Here is a 17,471-nt window from a genome sequence, read left to right as displayed (position 1 = left end):
CTCCTCCATCCCGCCCTGCTGTGTGACCCCGCCCCCCCCCCCATGCATACGTAGCGTGAAAACGTTACGCGTACTGTCTCGCGTCGTGAAAACTCTCGACTTCGGTCGAAGTGTCTTGTCGTAGCCTTATTATCCTCAACTCTCATTTTGCTTGTGTAAAATAAATAAATAAATAAATAACCTTTCCAGGTTGTTTACTTTAAAGCTTGTGCTTTAGTCCGACATTTGTAAAGATGTTTCTGTGAAAAGAATGATCGTAACAAAAAGTAGGCTATTTTACTACATTTATATACCATATAATGTATATGAATGCTATAAAGTACAAGAATGCCATGTTGTAGCTATATGCATTATGGTAGGCTAATACTGGCACTTTTAGCACTTTTTTGTTAGTGTAAGGGTCCAGTCAAGTCCAGGGATGAGCTAACTCGGTCCTGAAGGGCCATTGTTCTGTTAGCCCCAACCCCAATAAAACTCACCTGCTTTAGCCTTCTAGTAATCCTGAAGACATTGATTAGGTTGAGGTGTGTTCGATTAGGGTTGGTGCTAAACTCTGCAGGACAGTGGCCCTCCAGGACCCAAGTCAATAGAAGCGCCATCTGGTGGTCACTTGAGATACTGTCTAAAATTAAAGTCCTCATGAAATCTTTTTTTTTTTTTTTTTTTTGGAATACTGGAGTATTTACTATAAATTAATTATTTATTTTAAGTTCATGTGCCCTTGAACTCTTGCAGCGACTTTTCTGATGATGTGTTTATTGGCGCAAGGGCTAGGCAATGCATGCCACTTGTCGCACACATGATATCACAGCAATAGCTTAAAACCAGAACAATCCAATCAATTCCCCATTAACAAAATAATTTTTTTTTTGCCGTTTCACTCGGACATATGTCAAAATATCGCAACTTCCGTTTCGTGGCAACTTACATTGTTTTACCATGAAAAATATGGTAAGGTGGGGACTTTTCATGCTTTTTTGTAAGTGTAAACATAGTCAATATAAGCGCACCAAAGTGGTGACCACAACTAAGCTCTTGTTTATGTTTAAGTGATTCGGGTCCCTCTGAGCGAATAACTGAATCTTCCCTTACAACTCCACATTTGTCTGGTTACCCAAAAAGTAGGCAAAGGTTAAAGGCCATCTGATTGGAGAAGGCAGCTGCTCCCAGTGCTGACGCTTGTGCAAATGCTTCAATGTCCATGAGCGCCGCCCCACCCCCAGACCCTCCGCAGGCCCTCTTGCGTCTCTCCAGGGGTATATATAGACTGAGAAGGGAACTGGACAGTCCTGGCAGTCAAAATGAGGCTTTTCCTCCCCTTCTGCTGCCTGCTGTCTCTACTGGCCCTCACCACTGCAGGTAAGAAGCTTAAAAAACTGGAATTTGAACACAGGCGGGCTGCTGAACCAAGAGCTGCAGTTGACTTCTATGTTAAGAGTGACTGGCTTTTTGTCTGGGACAAACTGGCCTCAGGTTTAGCACAAGATAAAGACTGTAATCTGAAATCCTAGATCGGATTGCTTGTCCTTGGTGAAGATGAGAGCTGCATCGGTTGCATATTCATATAGCTAATGTATATGGTGAAGTGTTTTACAGAATGGATATGTGGGGTTTCTTGGTAGCAGAATTTCCTCTCATTTTTGTCTTTATGAACTTGAATATGTGGTTAAAGTAAGTTAATGCAATTAAATTGTTCCTTGATCTCAAGTGTGAATTATTCACTAAATTCTGAAATATACTCCACTTTTTCATTTTGGTTATATACTTGTAAAAGTTTTTAAATATGCCTTTGAAAATATAAAAATATTATTTATTCACAAATGTATATAAATATCATAATATCCATAAATATTGAACTATACAATCCATAAATATCAGGAATGGTGAGAGAACATTGTGCTTAGTACTTGTTTCGTCTTCAAACCAAACTTAGGTTTTCAGCCGGTAAAGTTTAAATCCCGTCTGGCTACAGCGCTTCCCATAATGTTAACGCATTAGGTCAGTAGGCGGAGAGTAGGTGTCTTGTGTGGCTGTTTGAACTTATTCAACCACATGAGCGTTTACACTATGAAAGCAATCCGGTTGGATGCATTTTCGACTACCTCTGGAAGGTATTCGTCTATCCGATCGACCAAAACGCATCTTAATACCAGGTATAAACAGGGCCATTGTAATCTCGAATGCATCAGAGAAGCTATTGGCACAAAGGTAGTCTGCAGTCTTACAGATGTAAATATTAGGGATGCACCGATATGAACATTTTGGCCGATACCGATAACAGATAATTCTTTATATTTGAAAGCCAATAACTGATATATTGGCCGATAAATCTAAATCCAAATTTTTATATCATTTTTGAGAGCCTGATTACAAAAACAAAAGTATCACCATTAAAATCAATGTCCCAAGCACACAATTATAATGATGTTCTCATTATAATCTTATGTAGCCTATATGACAGACTTGCACTGCACATGTTGCTCTTAACTGTATTTTCTTTTTTTCCAAGTGATTCCAATCATGTTTCAAGCAATTCAAAACCATCATGGTGAACAGTGCGCATCTGAAGTGTCTCAGCTGAAGGAAATCATACATTATTTATCGGCTTTAATATCGGCCAAATTTTCTTATTGGCCGATACCGATATGGTGGCCGATATATCATGCATCCCTAGTAAATATAAATTCTTATGTCTTGTTCTCTAAAACTCCAATAGAATTCATGATTCTATTCAAAATTGCAATCAACTGTAAGAGAAACAGTTGGCGGTTTTCTTGTTTCTAAGTAGTTCAAGAAAGCCAGTTACTGTTGGTCAAATAATTTGAGGCTGTAGCTTCCTCTGGCTTGCTTTTAAGTATTATCCTTGTCTGTCCTTGCATTGTTCTTGTTCTCTTTCTGTGTCTGTACGGTCAGGTGGAAAGGCCTAGTGCACTATGAAATCAGACACCCTTCCTCGGCCGGTTGCGTGGTCATGCTTCACAGCTCCACTTACACGCCCCCTTGTACTTTCTATCCGCATTTACACTTCCAGTCCACAGCTGCTGTCACAACGGTATACTGTCTCAATCAGACTTTATTTCTGTCTTGCAGGCCTTGTAGGGGCAACCATTATGTTAACAGGACTTAAAGCCTCTGTCCTGCCTACTGTATGCGGCCTGTTTTAGCACCTGGGGTTTTCCCTGTACAGTCCACTCACAGCAGCCAAGCATACGCAGACATTACACGCAAACCAGAGTAAACAATGTTGCTACACAAATGCATACAATCAGAAAGCCGTACACCCTTAAGGTATTTTAAAACACAGCCACACATGCAGTATACAAATAAAACCAAACCAAATCAGTACAAATTGAAACCAAATCAATACACTCTTAAGGCAAGTTGTCAATATTTTACGTTTTGGCGAACGGGTGGCTAAAGGTGTGGACCTTTAATCATAGTTTTTTCCTAAAAAATCATATATTTACGTACAAATCACGTCTTGTGAATTTATATAAAATTGTCACCTCATACAAAAGATTCCTCATGAGACTGAGGTTGAACCAAACAGACAAAATGCGAATGATTGGTAACACTTTAGAATACTGTTCCATCATTTAAGGTACAATATGTAGGTTTTCGCCACCAGAGATCACATTTTCAAAACAATAACAAAGGCGAAGCTTGATGAAGCTATGAAGGAGATTGGAACGATGGGAAATGTCGTTTTCACCATCATGAGATGTATGGAATTCTCTAATCATGTTCACGGATGAGGTAATCACATTATTTTATGTCGTCATAATAAATTAGCTGAAAGGAACGTGAAATGCAATGCTAGCCTGTTACTGATATGTGACTATTTGTCAAATGATTTCGTGGGTTAATCCTGCGCAGTTTTACATGTTTAAAACAATCGTACTAAAAGTAAATTTGAACGAACCCACAGTATTTGCAAGTAATGGCTAAATATTTTTATGCAACACATACTGTGTATTTAATTTCACTGCCATAGACTTGGTCTCCTGTTAAAAAGCTTTACTGAAGTAAAAACAAAGTGCAATATAACTGTATGTATATTGCTGTATGTAAACAATAAATAATATATATTTGCTTACCTGTCTATTAAAAAACATGCGAGAGCGGTGTCTCTGCCAAGTCCAAGTTTCCACGTCGATATTGATATCGACGATATCCTTGTTTTATTTCTGTTTTTCCCAAAGCCTGTTTGCCTCAGTTGATCTACATTTACGGTTTTTACTGAACGAAACAACAACGGTTGCAAGATACTGTATCGTATATATACATAGATCCCTCATTAGTGGCTTACGTAAAGTGGCCAATTGAAACGCCCGCTAATGAGGCGTCTATCTATGGTTTCTACAAGCGGGAACCGAGGATTGAGCGAATATTACATCATTGATACATGACAATGACCAGGGAGCCATTATTTAAAACTCTGGAATTTCTCTGGATTTTCAAATCCTTGGGAACTTTTGGGATAATGTAAGAACACAACTGCATGAAATAGCCTATATCAATCACACTGTGCTAGTGCTTTTTGAATATTTTATTACAAAAATCTATTGTATCTTTAACACTCTAGTAACTACTATTAACTAACAAGAAATTCTGATTTAACGAATAGAGCTATTGTACACTATTAGCTAATCAATATTATTGTTTTTTAATACCTCCCAGGACTAAGAACTACAGTTTCATAATTAATGAGAGTAATGTACATTGTATATTTGATTCTAAAGTAAAGATCAGAAGTAATGAATCCTTTAGAAGGAACTGCTAATTATTTGGATCAGTATTCAAAGTGAAAAGCATGATAACTCTCTAGTAATGACTGAAGTCATTGTAAACTTTTGAGGTTTTTGTAAGATCTTCAGATGGATTTGGTAACACTTGAGTCATTACTAGTGGGTTCCCATGATCTTCACTTTAGAAAACTGATCCAAATGACCAGTACTTCCTTAAGAAGGATGTAGTAACACTTGAGTCATCACTATCCAAAACCTTACAAAAACCTCAAAAGATTACAATGATTTCAGTTCATTACTAGAGAGTTATCATATTTTTAATTTTAGAATACTGATCCAAATAATTAGTGAAACTGTGCAAATTTTGAAACTTGCAGTCATTTGTGCATTTCTACTGGAACAATTCTGAACCTTAACTAGGGATGAGAAACATATGGAATTCATCTTTTTCAGATTCTTCTTAACAGTTCAGGTCCTTTAATGGTTCCATTAATTAATTCTTTTAAAGAATAGAAAAAATAAATGACATTTTATTGTCAAAAAAGTGCCATATATTTTAAATTAATTGAGAAACTGCTAGTGTTTGTGATACACTTAAAAGATCCAGATCATAAGATCATTCTCTCAGGAATTGGACTTAGTGCTGTATGTTTTTATATTTAACAAGAAGGACCAGATCATAAGAGTCATTCATTTGTGAATCAGACTTCATTGATTGCATTATATATTTCCGGCTGATTAGTAATGCAGCAAACTCTCAAAGTATTCAGTGGAACAAAAGCTAAGTTTCCATCCACCTATTTTCATGTGCATTTTGGGAAATTGCGTTAAAAAAAGCTGGATGGAAACGCCAAAATGCGCATAAAATGCATATTTTTTATCTGATAAAACAACATTCACATAAATTCCGATGGTAACACATTTACCAAATAAATCCCTTGATGTGCAACACAAAAAAACTTGCATGACTTTGCCTCAGCTGTGGATGTGATTTGATAACTGGACCAATTTCATAGCGCAGCATCTCAAATGTTAGTTTGATCATTCTGAAATGCCTGAGCCAAAGTCTGTCATCAAAATGAATTGGTATAATGACCTTCCAGAAGTGTCTCACATGATTGCATTGGATTTTGCCTAGTGACCAGAGCTATCTTTGAAAAATCACTCCTGTAGACACGACCATCACTGTGTGCTTGTAGAGTAGAATAGAGTAGCTTGGCAGAAGGAAGTCAATGGTATCAAAAAAGGAATGTACATTTACAAGCTGAACCTCAATGTCATTTTAGCAGAGAATAACAGAAACTCTTTCTCAGAGGGCAGGCTATTTGTGTCATGGTGAAGACCTGGGACTTGGGATCGAGCACCTGTCCATTCCTGTCCTCACCTCAGAACATACTGTCAAAGGGGGATGGGCTGCTCTCCGTCACTTACAACTTGAAAAATGCATGTATATATATATATATATATATATATATGACTTAGTTGGTTTCATATTGGGGTAATTCATGATAGAGCTGCTCTTATTTTTGCTCCCCAGCCATTGTCTAAAAAACAATACCTGTGTGGATTTAAGTAAATCAGAATGGCAGAATATGATACTGAGCTATACACACTATTCTGTAGCACATGACAGCTAGCCTTTCTGTCAATTTCAGTGACATTTAAATAAAGACCTCATTATGAGGTCAGATAAATAGTTATCATTCCCTCGTCTATTTTCTTGTACTATTTCACATTATTGCGTTGTTGCGATGATGTAACCATAATCTTGGACTGGTAAAGGAGCAGTAAAGAGTAACTCTTATGACATAACATGGCCTTAGGCCTTCGGCCTTCAAAAGTATTAGCACACTCATGGTTGCGTTGATGACACTCTTACACTTTGTCTATATGGCTTAAATACAGCTCTCCTGGGTCTGTGAGCGTATTAAGTGTGCAAAACATATCACACTTACACTGACCAGAGCCAATTCAATCAATTAGAGACTTCTAAGGAACACACAAGCCTGTCAAGAGAGAACTTTTACAAGCAAGTGGTCAAATGCCAAAGGTGGAACATGTTTATCTGAACTAACTATAGCCAATTTGGTGCCCTCTGCTGTCAGCACGATTTTGAAATGTTGTTCAAGTGTTTCGAAGACACTTTCCCCCATGTTTCACTGACAAGAATTAAGCCTAGTTTCAGATTAAAATGCATGTTTGAGCTGTTTTAACTGAAAGCAACTTGACATACAGTATCTTAAAATATATCAGAGCCAGTTTTGTCTCAAGATGCACGTCAGTAATGTTTTAGGGCCCATTTATAAAATGTCCTAATTGAAGTAAGGCCTAATCCAGGCTTTATTTAAATCCTGTCTGTGAAACCGGGCCTACAGATTAATTTGGAGTTTGTCTTTTAAGGGTACACTCTTAGTTCAGTGGGTTCCTATAGAGAAACCTATGGTTCTTGACTCAGTTTTAAAGAACTCTTTATCCCAAAAAGGTACTATAGGGAGAAATGTCTTAAATGATTGCAAAAGAGTTTAATGTTTAAGTTTATTTATTTATTTATTTTAAATTATGTTTATAAGCTGTTTAATTCATCAAATTTAATTAAAATGAAAAGTGAATTACAACAAAATTAATTAATCAAAACTAAACCAATAAAATGACCCCATGATGCACCCCTAAAAGGTTCTATATATGAAACGCATGACGGAACCCTTTAAGGTTCTATATAGAACATTTTCTTCTATGAGTGTAATTTGACAAGTCCTTTGAATGTGCATTTTTTACACTTTAATACTCTAATGCAGTCCTAAAGTAGGCATATAATGTAGTACATAACAAATCTCCATGCCTCCATTGCAGGCCTCCATTGAAGGCCACTGAAATGGCTATGAACTGAAAAACTTCAGTCTACAACAAATTATACCAGAAAACAATATTAATCCACAAATTAATGCACCGATATTTACAATTTTATGATTGTTTGCATGAAAGCAGAGCTGTACATTTCAGTGTAAAGTAAAACCTAGAGGTGGGAATCTTGGTACAAAGCCGCCATGCTAACACCCTTATCAGAGCTGGAGGACAGTATGAAAAATAAACCTTGCTCTTATGATCCACATGAACAGAAAAGACTTGGCGTTCTCTTCTCCTGCCAGCTCTGCTTCCTATTTCAGGATGTGATTCACATGAAAAGCATTTAGCTCTCATTGAGCGCATTCATCGCCGCATGAATCACAGACATGGGTCATCACCACAGACTCACATATTCACACCAAAGCAGCCAAGTCATGTTGTTCAAATTCATAAACCATGGTATTACAGCTATAACATTTTAAGATATAGTTTTTGACATGATTTAGGACAGTAACCACGGGTGTTTTGTTTACTGTGACGTTGTAGATGGTATGGTCTCAAACACAGAATGCTAAATGCTAATATTATATGTCAGATGTTATGAGGAGGGCAGAGATGCGACTTGTACTGGTGATGCACCAATATTTTGGCAACCAAAAATATTCTGCCGAAAACAAAAAATCAGTTTGCACTTCCCTGTGACCAGAAATTATGCTAGAGCAGCAATATTAAAAATGAGCCAGTCTGAAATATCGTGAGGCGACTTGTTGCTGAAGAACTTTACTATGCCAGCAGCCATATCACCCTGTAGCTCAATAATGGTTGCCCACTGAAGCTAAACAAGGTTGAGCCTGGTCACTACCGGGAGACTTCCTGGGAAAACAGGCTGCTGCTGGAAGAGGTGTTAGTGAGGCCAGTAGGGGGCGCTCACCCTGTGGTCTGTGTGGGTCCTAACTCCCCAGTATAGTGATGGGGACGTTAAACCAAGGTCCTGACTCTCTGTCATTAAAAATCCCAGGATTTCCTTGAAAAAAAAGAGTAGGGGTGTAACCCCAGCATCCTGGCCAAATTTGCCCATTGGCGTCTGTCCATCATCATGGCCTCCTAATCATCACCATATATATACTGATTGGCTTCATCACTCTGTCTCCTCTCTACCAATAAACTGGTGTGGTGTACGTTCTGGCGCAATATGGCTGCCGTCGCATCATCCAGGTGGACTCAGCTAAATTAAAATTTTAAATTCGGTTTTGCCGTTTCAGTAAAAACAATTTTTCGGTGCATCACTAATTTATGGATAATCATTTTTGTTGCCATTGTGTTGTAATAATTTAGATTTATTTATTTGACAGATGCTTTTATCCTAAGCGACTTACATTGTATTTAAGGTACACATTTCTTGCTTTCCCTGGGAATCGAACTCATGACCTTGTTTGAGCAACAGGAAGGCATGGATACAAATGTGATTTATACTTCATAATGTGGGAATGTGCTGAGTTATATATTGGTTTATTTGATTGTTTTTCTTTGCAGATGCAGTGGGGTCTGAGACTGAGCCGCTTGTGCCGCTCCAGCTGAAGTCTGAAGGCGAGCTGTTTAACTGCTGTGATGGGACAAAAGATATCAGTCAAAGCTCCTCCAATGACACTCCTGCACCAAACAGACCTGTCTGCCAACCCTGTGGCACCGGTGCCCATATTGACACCCCGGCAGAAGATGTCAGCTCTAACGAGGACGAAGAGGATGAGGTTGTTTCAGAAGAGAAATCTGATGAGTTGAGTCATGAGGAGGCATCTTCTGAAGAGATATCTGAGGAGGAAGCACATGAAGAGGAGGCAGAAGTTGAGTTAGAGGCATCCAATGAAGTGGTGGAGGAGGAAGTTCTTGAGGAGGCAAATGATGTGAGGGAGGAGGAGGAGGAGGAGGAGGAGGAGAATTCAGAGGTAGACAGTGATTTAGAGGCACAAATGGTTGTTGAGGAATCTGTCGAAGAGGAGAATGAGAAGGAGGTGGTTGAGGAAGAGGAGGGTCTTCAGACTGAAGAGGAGGCAGGTGAAGAAGAGGAACTTTCTCAGACTGAAGAAGAGGTAGTTGAGGAGGGTCTTCAGACTGAAGAGGAGGCAGGTGAAGAAGAGGACATTTCTCAGACTGAAGAAGAGGTAGCTGAGGTAGAGGAGGGTCTTCAGACTGAAGAGGAGGCAGGTGAAGAAGAGGAACTTTCTCAGACTGAAGAAGAGGTAGTTGAGGTAGAGGAGGTTCTTCAGACTGAAGAAGAAGCAGGTGAAGAAGAGGAACTTTCTCAGACTGAAGAAGAGGTAGTTGAGGTAGTTGAGGTAGAGGAGGTTCTTCAGACTGAAGAAGAAGCAGGTGAAGAAGAGGAACTTTCTCAGACTAAAGAGCTATTGGAGCAGGTAGCAGAGGAAGAGGACATAGAAGAGGAGGCTGTAACAGAGGAAGTAGGAGTTCCTGAGGTTGAACCAGAAGAACCAGAAGCCTTAAAAATGGTGGAAACAGAAGAGACTGAGGAACTTGCAGCAGATGTTGTTGAGGAGGTTGTTGAATTGGCCAAAGAAGCAACTGAGAAGCTTGCAGAACCAACTTCAGAGCAAATCAGGGTCCAAGAAGAAGTTCCTGCACCTGCTGAAGAAGTAACGGTGGAAGAAGTTTCAGATGATATACCAGCATCTAAAGCATCTGGTACAGTATAGTTCAGTCAGCATTAATAATATTGAACATTTAATGTTAATATGAGATGAGAGAATGTCTAATTGTTGAATTGCGATCAGTTTTTCTAAAGTTTTCTAGAATTTAGAAAAAACAAAGCAGCGAAGGTCAACGAAGCAAATTTGCATGACCAACTTGAACCCATTGCAAAATCTGTGTGTGGAAATCTTTGCTAAATTCTCAAATCCTTGGATTCTTGTAGAAATGACTGGATTTCACCTGCAAAAATCTGCTAAACAACAGTAAATCTGACTGCACCTCTGCTGCTGTTCGGCTAGACAAATTAACGAATTTTAGAAAATACTTTGGTTGACAGCGAAATTTCACAGAATTGTTACTAATGTCACCTTTACTCTAATTTAAAATCTAATGTAAAGAGCTTCAGAATAATCACAAAGCTTCTGGTTAAACTCCGTTATAGTGGAAATAACCAGAGAGAAGGAGCTATGTTGTTGTCCCGCCATTAGGGGGCAGGGTGGGACACTATTGTAAAAGTCAGTTCCTTGTGCTTCTTCACCTGATACTTTGGTCAAAATGTGGCACAAGAATAAACCCACCACCAAAATAACCAAACAGAAATAACACTTGGCACAAGTCCAATGGCCATTTATAACAATATGTTCTCTGGCCTGCATGGAGGACAGTTTTGTAATGGGGAAGAAATGTTTCAGATGCTTTTAATAGTACAGTGAGTGTGTTTAACTGGCTCCAAATAAAGCTGATGTAGATGTTGCAGTAGATAAACCCAAAATGACAGTTGTATTCTGTTTTGGAGCCAGGTTATTATTGTCAACTGAGATAGTCAATACATTATTTCCTGTGATTGTGATTCTAGTGTAAATACAGATGCAGCTTCTTTCCTCAGAGATCTTGTTTACTTCAGGTGTAAATTCAAACTGTGGAAATGTTCTGTTGATTCCACAACTGATTCCTTAAAGGGATAGTTCACCCAAAAATGATACTCACCCTCATGTTGTTCCAAACCTGTAAGAATTATCCATATATATATATATATATATATATATATATATATATATATATATATATATATATATATAATCCACAAATAATAAGTCTATCCATATTCTTTAAAATATTAAATTTTTTGTACAGCAGAAGAAAGAAATGTATACAGGTTTAGAACAACTTGAGGGTGAGTAAATGATGACAACATTTTTATTTTTGGGTGAACTATCCCTTTAACTACAAAGAATGCCATTGATACAAAATACATAAAAACAAAATAGAAATATGTCCATAAAATAAAAACCAAATGGTAACTATTTAACAAAAAATAAAATAGAACGTATTAAAAAAAAAAAAAAAGCCACATAAAAAAACAAATGTTGATGACATGAGATTCAGGTTTTATGCTGGGTATTTTTCCTCTGGCAGTGGAGGAAACAACCCCCTCAGGTTCTGCCGCAAGAGATCGATCTCACATTGAGGAGACGCTGCGTCTGGCAACAGCTGAACCTTCACGGGAATTTGTCGGTGAGTCATATGAAAATACAAAATGCTAAAATAAAGTATTACATCCTGTTCAGTATTTACCACATCAGGCCAGTTATGTCTACATTAACCAATGACATTTTAGCTTGACTGAAACTATTTTGACTAAAAGCTCATTTTTTTGGTCACACGTCACCTATAATGTGCAAAATCATAAGCAATTAATTGTTTGCTCAGAAATATATTGCTTATTACTGTTTCAAGAATTTATTGAACTTCCCCACAATGTGCACTGTAAATGTGATTTTTCTTTTATCAAATCATTTATGTGGTTCAGATAACATAATATTTTGAGTTTCTGTTGATTAAACCAATCTCCATTGCATTAACTCATTTTTTTAATTTCAATTAACTTAAAATGTTAAGTTCATTGAACCAATTTTTTTTTTACAGTGAAAACAATAATTAATTTAATTTCTTATTTATCGATTTTACTTATTCAGTATCTTGAATCTTCATTGCAATGTTTATATAATCTATGTAGCAATGCCTATAATGCAAACTAAAATCAGTCCCCAGAAAATGATCAAATTATAAACAAGTTCATTCTGCTATTATTATTTGTTTTGTAATCATTTCATCAACTCTACCTCTCATAGACGCTCTGAAGAAGCTGCAGCATATCTACCACACTGCGATTAAACCCTTGGAGAATGCCTACAAATACAATGAGCTCAGGCAGCATGAAGTATCAGGTGAACAGATGTTTTACAACATCAGATGACTGCTTTACTACCACAAAAAGTGTCAAAATGAAGCCCTCACCTCAGTTAAACGGTCTGTTTTCTTCACACTGATCAGATGCAGAGATCACCTCTAAGCCCATGGTCCTGTTCCTTGGTCCCTGGAGTGTTGGCAAGTCTTCCATGATCAATTATCTTCTGGGTCTCCATGACACTTCACAACAGCTTTACACTGGTAACACATCAGTCATTAAATGGATGAATGCACAATGAAAGAACCACATTAAATGAGTTATTATATAATAGAATATTAGTTCAACATACAACATCTCCTTCATCTCGCTCTTTTGCTTTCTCAGGGGCTGAGCCCACAACCTCAGAATACACGGTCCTAATGCACGGTGAGAAGGTTCGCAACATTGAGGGCATTGTTATGGCGGCGGACAGTTCCCGCTCCTTCTCGCCACTGGAGAAGTTTGGTCAGGGGTTCCTGGAAAAGCTGGTGGGAATCGAGATGCCGCACAAACTCCTGGAGCGCGTCACATTTGTAGACACACCTGGAATCATTGAGAACCGCAAACAACAAGAGAGAGGTGAAAAGACTGCATTGACAAAGACACAAAAAATATAAAGAGTCTAATATTTGAAAGAGGATATTCAGACCAAAAGCATTGAATAATGTTAAACGTTCTGGCTTATTTGAAGCAGGGATAGTAATCGTGAAGATTTTAACCATTTCTGTTCCTTAATGGTTTCATTAATGATTATTTTAGTACTTCGGAAAACATGCTTGGAAAAAGAAATGAAGTTCCATTTATGAATTATGAGATAATTTAAATTTGCATAAATTTAAAACAATTCTTGAAAAAATACTTTTTTAGAGGTAGCATAAATGCAATCAAGTTATTGGGCTTAACTATAAAACAACAATACTAAAAAAAGAAAGTTTGAGGTCAGTATGATTTTTTTAAATAATATTTTTATTCAGCATGGATGCTTCATATTGATCAAAAGTGACAGTATAGACATTTATAATGTATAAAAATTATAGATTTTAAATAAATCCTGTTCTTTTGAATTTTCTATTCATCAAAGAATCCTGTAAAAAAAAATGTATTACGGTTTCCACAAAAATATATTAAGCAGCACAACTGTTTTCAACATTAATAATAATCAGAACTGTTTCTTGAGCAGCAAATCAGCATATTAGAATGATTTCTGAAGGATCATGTGACACTGAAGACTGGAGTAATGATGCTGAAAATTCAGCTTTGATCACAGGAATAAATGACATTTTAAAATATATTCAAATAGAAAACAGCTATTTAAACTGCAATAATATTTCACAATATTACTGTTTATACTGTATTTTTGTTCAGCCTTGGTGAAGAGACTTTAAAAATCAAAAACATCTTACAGACCCTAAACTTGAATGGTAGTGTATTTCTTTAACTACACATTGATCAACCTGCCAGTAACTAGTTAGTTGTGCATATTTGACTCACTAAAAATTATTGACTCATTAAAGTAATTATTTTGGGAATTGGACTACACTTCTTGTGCTGAATGCATTTGAGTCACTAAAAGAACCAGTTCGTATGAATCATTCAGTTTTGGCCGTGATTGGGTGAGCTTTGAATAGCAATTGGGCTGGTTTTGTATACGCAAACCTGCACAACCCTGACAATACTTCACTGGTTGCACATTTACCCCCGGTTTCACAGACGAGGCTTAAGCCTATACTAGACTAAAATGCATGTGTGATCTGGTTTAAGGCATGTTTATAAAAGCTATTTAAATGTCCTAATTTAAGGCATAATCCTGGCTTTCTCTAAGCCCTGTCTGTGAAACCAGGCCCTAGTTTTCGCGCCACAGATTCACTAGTGGTGTTTCGGCGCCACTGAATACATAGCTTTCAGAGTAATTTAGTACGGTATTCCCGTATCTAAGTTAGTTTTTTTTTTTTCTCAAATGAACCATTTCTGAATAAGAATCAGATTATAAAATAAAAAGTATAACATTCTGGCTTTGAACACGTTTACAAACTCTGTTGTTGTCCTTTAGGGTACCCCTATAGCGAAGTGTGCCAGTGGTTTATTGACCGTGCTGACCTCATCTTCCTGGTGTTTGACCCAACCAAACTGGACGTAGGATTAGAACTGGAAATGCTGTTCAGACAGATGAAGGGACGCGAGTCGCAGATCCGCATCATCCTCAACAAGGCCGACAGTCTGACAACCCAGGACTTAATGCGTGTATACGGCGCCCTCTTCTGGAGCATGGCCCCCCTGATTAACGTGACCGAACCCCCACGCGTCTACGTGAGCTCCTTCTGGCCGCAGGACTACAATCCTGACACCAACAGAGACCTTTTTAAACGTGAGGAGATCTCCTTGCTGGAGGACCTAAATCAGGTCATTGAGAACCGCCTGGAAAACAAAATCGCCTTCATCCGCCAGCACGGCATCCGCGTGCGCATCCACGCCCTCCTGGTCGACCGCTACTTGCAGACGTATCATGAGAAGTTGGGCTGGTTTAGTGACCCACAGGAGGTTTTCCATGATATCGTCAGTGACCCTGACAAATTCTACATCTTCAAGTCCATTCTGGCCAAGACCAATGTGAGCAAGTTCGACTTGCCAGAACCGGAGGCGTACCGGGACTTCTTTGGAGTGAATCCTCCCAGCGGCTTTAAGGTCCTCTCCTCATACTGTGGCTGGACAGGAGGATGCATGCTGGAGAAGATTGATAAGGCCATCACAGATGACCTGCCGGCTTTGCTCAGCAGTTTGGCAGAGAAAAGGGAAGCCAAGGAAGAGGCAGCTGCAGAAACCAAGGAGAAACCCCAAAACCGTTGGCGGAGACAGTAAAAGAAGAACGGAGTGAGGGTTTATTTTCTACCTGAGGCACAATCAGTCAAGTCTGAGGGCACCAAAGTGTTGAATGAATGGATGGATGAGAATAACAGTTATGAATAAATGGTTATAAATAAAGCAAGGAAGAGAGGGAGTAAAAGTGACATAACATTTGTGAGATTCACATAAATGGGAAGCCAGATAAACACAGAGACTTTTACCGGTCTGTATAAAACAGATCTGAACGAAGGGAATCAGTGTCTTTTCTTTCGGTTATTCTTTTTCTTCCTTGTTCTAATTTAAATCGGTTTGCAAAACATTACTTATTTATACTATGTTCAGAATAAATATAACATGTCATAATATTATTTATTTCTTGTTTGAATGTCATGTGAATATGCTATATATGTGGTAGAAAGTTTATCTTGACTTGATTAGTACTTAAGTTCCACTTGTACATACTGATCATTTTCCTTTGTGCAATTTAGTGGTAGGCTATACGAGTTGTTGGTAAATGAGAGGAGAATTTCATTTGAGTTCGCTCATATTACTGCATGTTAATCCTGTGGTGACATTAACGGTTTTTTTTGTTTTGTTTTTGGCTATTGATTTACACAATATGGAAAATAAACTGGATATTTAAGTCAATAAAGTACCTAAATAAGTGGATGAATTGTGAGACAAATGAAAATGATTTTTCACTTCAACACCCAAAATGTCCACTAGATGGCGTGGCATATCATTAAACTGACTGCAATAAAAATACTGATCACAGTTCAATGCAATAACCTGTTTATTAAAAAGTACTGTTTATGTAAATGATCAGTCTTATCTGTTTTGATAGCGGCAATCTGTGCATTTATCTATATAGAAAAATTCAATTTCAAGAAGGTAATTTGTGTAAAACATTTATACACATGAAAGCAAGTTTTATGACTCCTATATAGAAGGGTTAGAATTGTGAATGCTGTAGCCTGAGTATACAATTGATAAGAGTTTTTAATTGAGATTTGCACTAAATACTGTGTTGCTAGTTATTCTCTTGTTTGTTTAACAATCTGCAGCAGTGTGTACAAGAAATAAAAGCTGTACATGCATGGCGAGTCCACAGCCTGGTGTTGGTAAAATTCCTGAACACACTCTTGTGCCATAAACTTTCCCATCTGACACGACACAGCATGTCTCAGAAACTGGACGTGATGAATGTCTGACACAGGAAGTGCGGGACGATTATCACTTGGATGTTACTTATCTGATAGATCAAAGGTCAAAACACACCCAGAATCTCAGGTATGTTCCTAGATGATGCTGGAACATACAGACACACACTCAATGGGAAAATACCATTCACACTATACTTCTATTGTTTTTAAGTAAAGTGGATTAAACATACAACAGATTAAGAATAACCCTGAAGAAAACAGTTTTTTGGACAGACAACTTTTTCATGACTTCACCGGTGTTTCGTAATTACTGGATAATTCTTTTTTAAATATAATTTGACAATTTACACTTACAAAAGTAAAATATTTTGATAGTTTGATAGTTTGGAACATTAACATTTCTTTTTTTAGGCCTGTAAATCACTTCTTTTTTTTTTTTTAAATGCCCACATATTTCCAGGTTTGTATTACTGTGGGAACCAGGATAATTTATTTTACTGTATTTTTCCCCCCTCGAATACCTTTACATTTGAGGTCACCATTAAAAAGCTTTCATCAGTTTTGACGCCACTTTCTGATAAGAATAAAATAAAAATAATAATTACATGCACTGCAAAAAGAGATCAGTTGACTTAACTTAAATAAAGTGAGTAAACCCGTTGCCTTAAAATGACCAAGTAATTAATGCATAATTGAAAAAATTAAGTTATGTGGAATTGTCAAGTTCACATAACTTAATGTTTTCAATTACGCAAAAAGTTTATTACTTAATTTTAAGGCAACGGGTTTCCTCGCTTTTTTAAAGTTAAGTCAACTTATCACTTTTTACAATGTACTTATTGATTTTTATTTATGTTTTGCAAACAAAAATAAAGAAGTGCAAAGCTAATAAAGTAAATACTTTTTTTTTTTTTTTTTTTGCTCAACACTATTTTTGTTTTG

General features: G+C 37.4%; 1 protein-coding gene across 2 annotated transcripts; it reads left to right on the top strand.

Annotated features, from left to right (window-relative positions):
- Positions 1–1,218: 1,218 nt before the first annotated feature.
- On the top strand, positions 1,219–15,734 carry LOC311084435 (sarcalumenin). 2 transcript variants are annotated; one of them, XM_084116441.1, is made up of 8 exons: positions 1,219–1,359; positions 9,126–9,872; positions 9,960–10,289; positions 11,712–11,810; positions 12,428–12,523; positions 12,630–12,746; positions 12,871–13,104; positions 14,576–15,734. In XM_084116441.1, exons 1-8 carry the CDS (start codon positions 1,302–1,304, stop codon positions 15,379–15,381), a joined length of 2,487 nt encoding a protein of 828 aa, XP_083972567.1. In that variant the 5' UTR covers positions 1,219–1,301; the 3' UTR covers positions 15,382–15,734. The 2 variants fall into 2 exon arrangements, with proteins under 2 accessions (XP_083972567.1, XP_083972566.1); XM_084116440.1 differs by having other exon boundaries at positions 9,126–10,289.
- The last annotated feature ends 1,737 nt before the right edge of the window (positions 15,735–17,471 follow it).

Source organism: Abramis brama (genome assembly GCF_963993115.1).
Source record: "Abramis brama genome assembly, chromosome: 6".
NCBI classification, from domain to species: Eukaryota; Metazoa; Chordata; class Actinopteri; order Cypriniformes; family Leuciscidae; genus Abramis; species Abramis brama.
The sequence above is the reverse complement of the archived record's forward strand: the minus strand, read 5'-3'. Positions and strand labels throughout refer to the sequence as shown.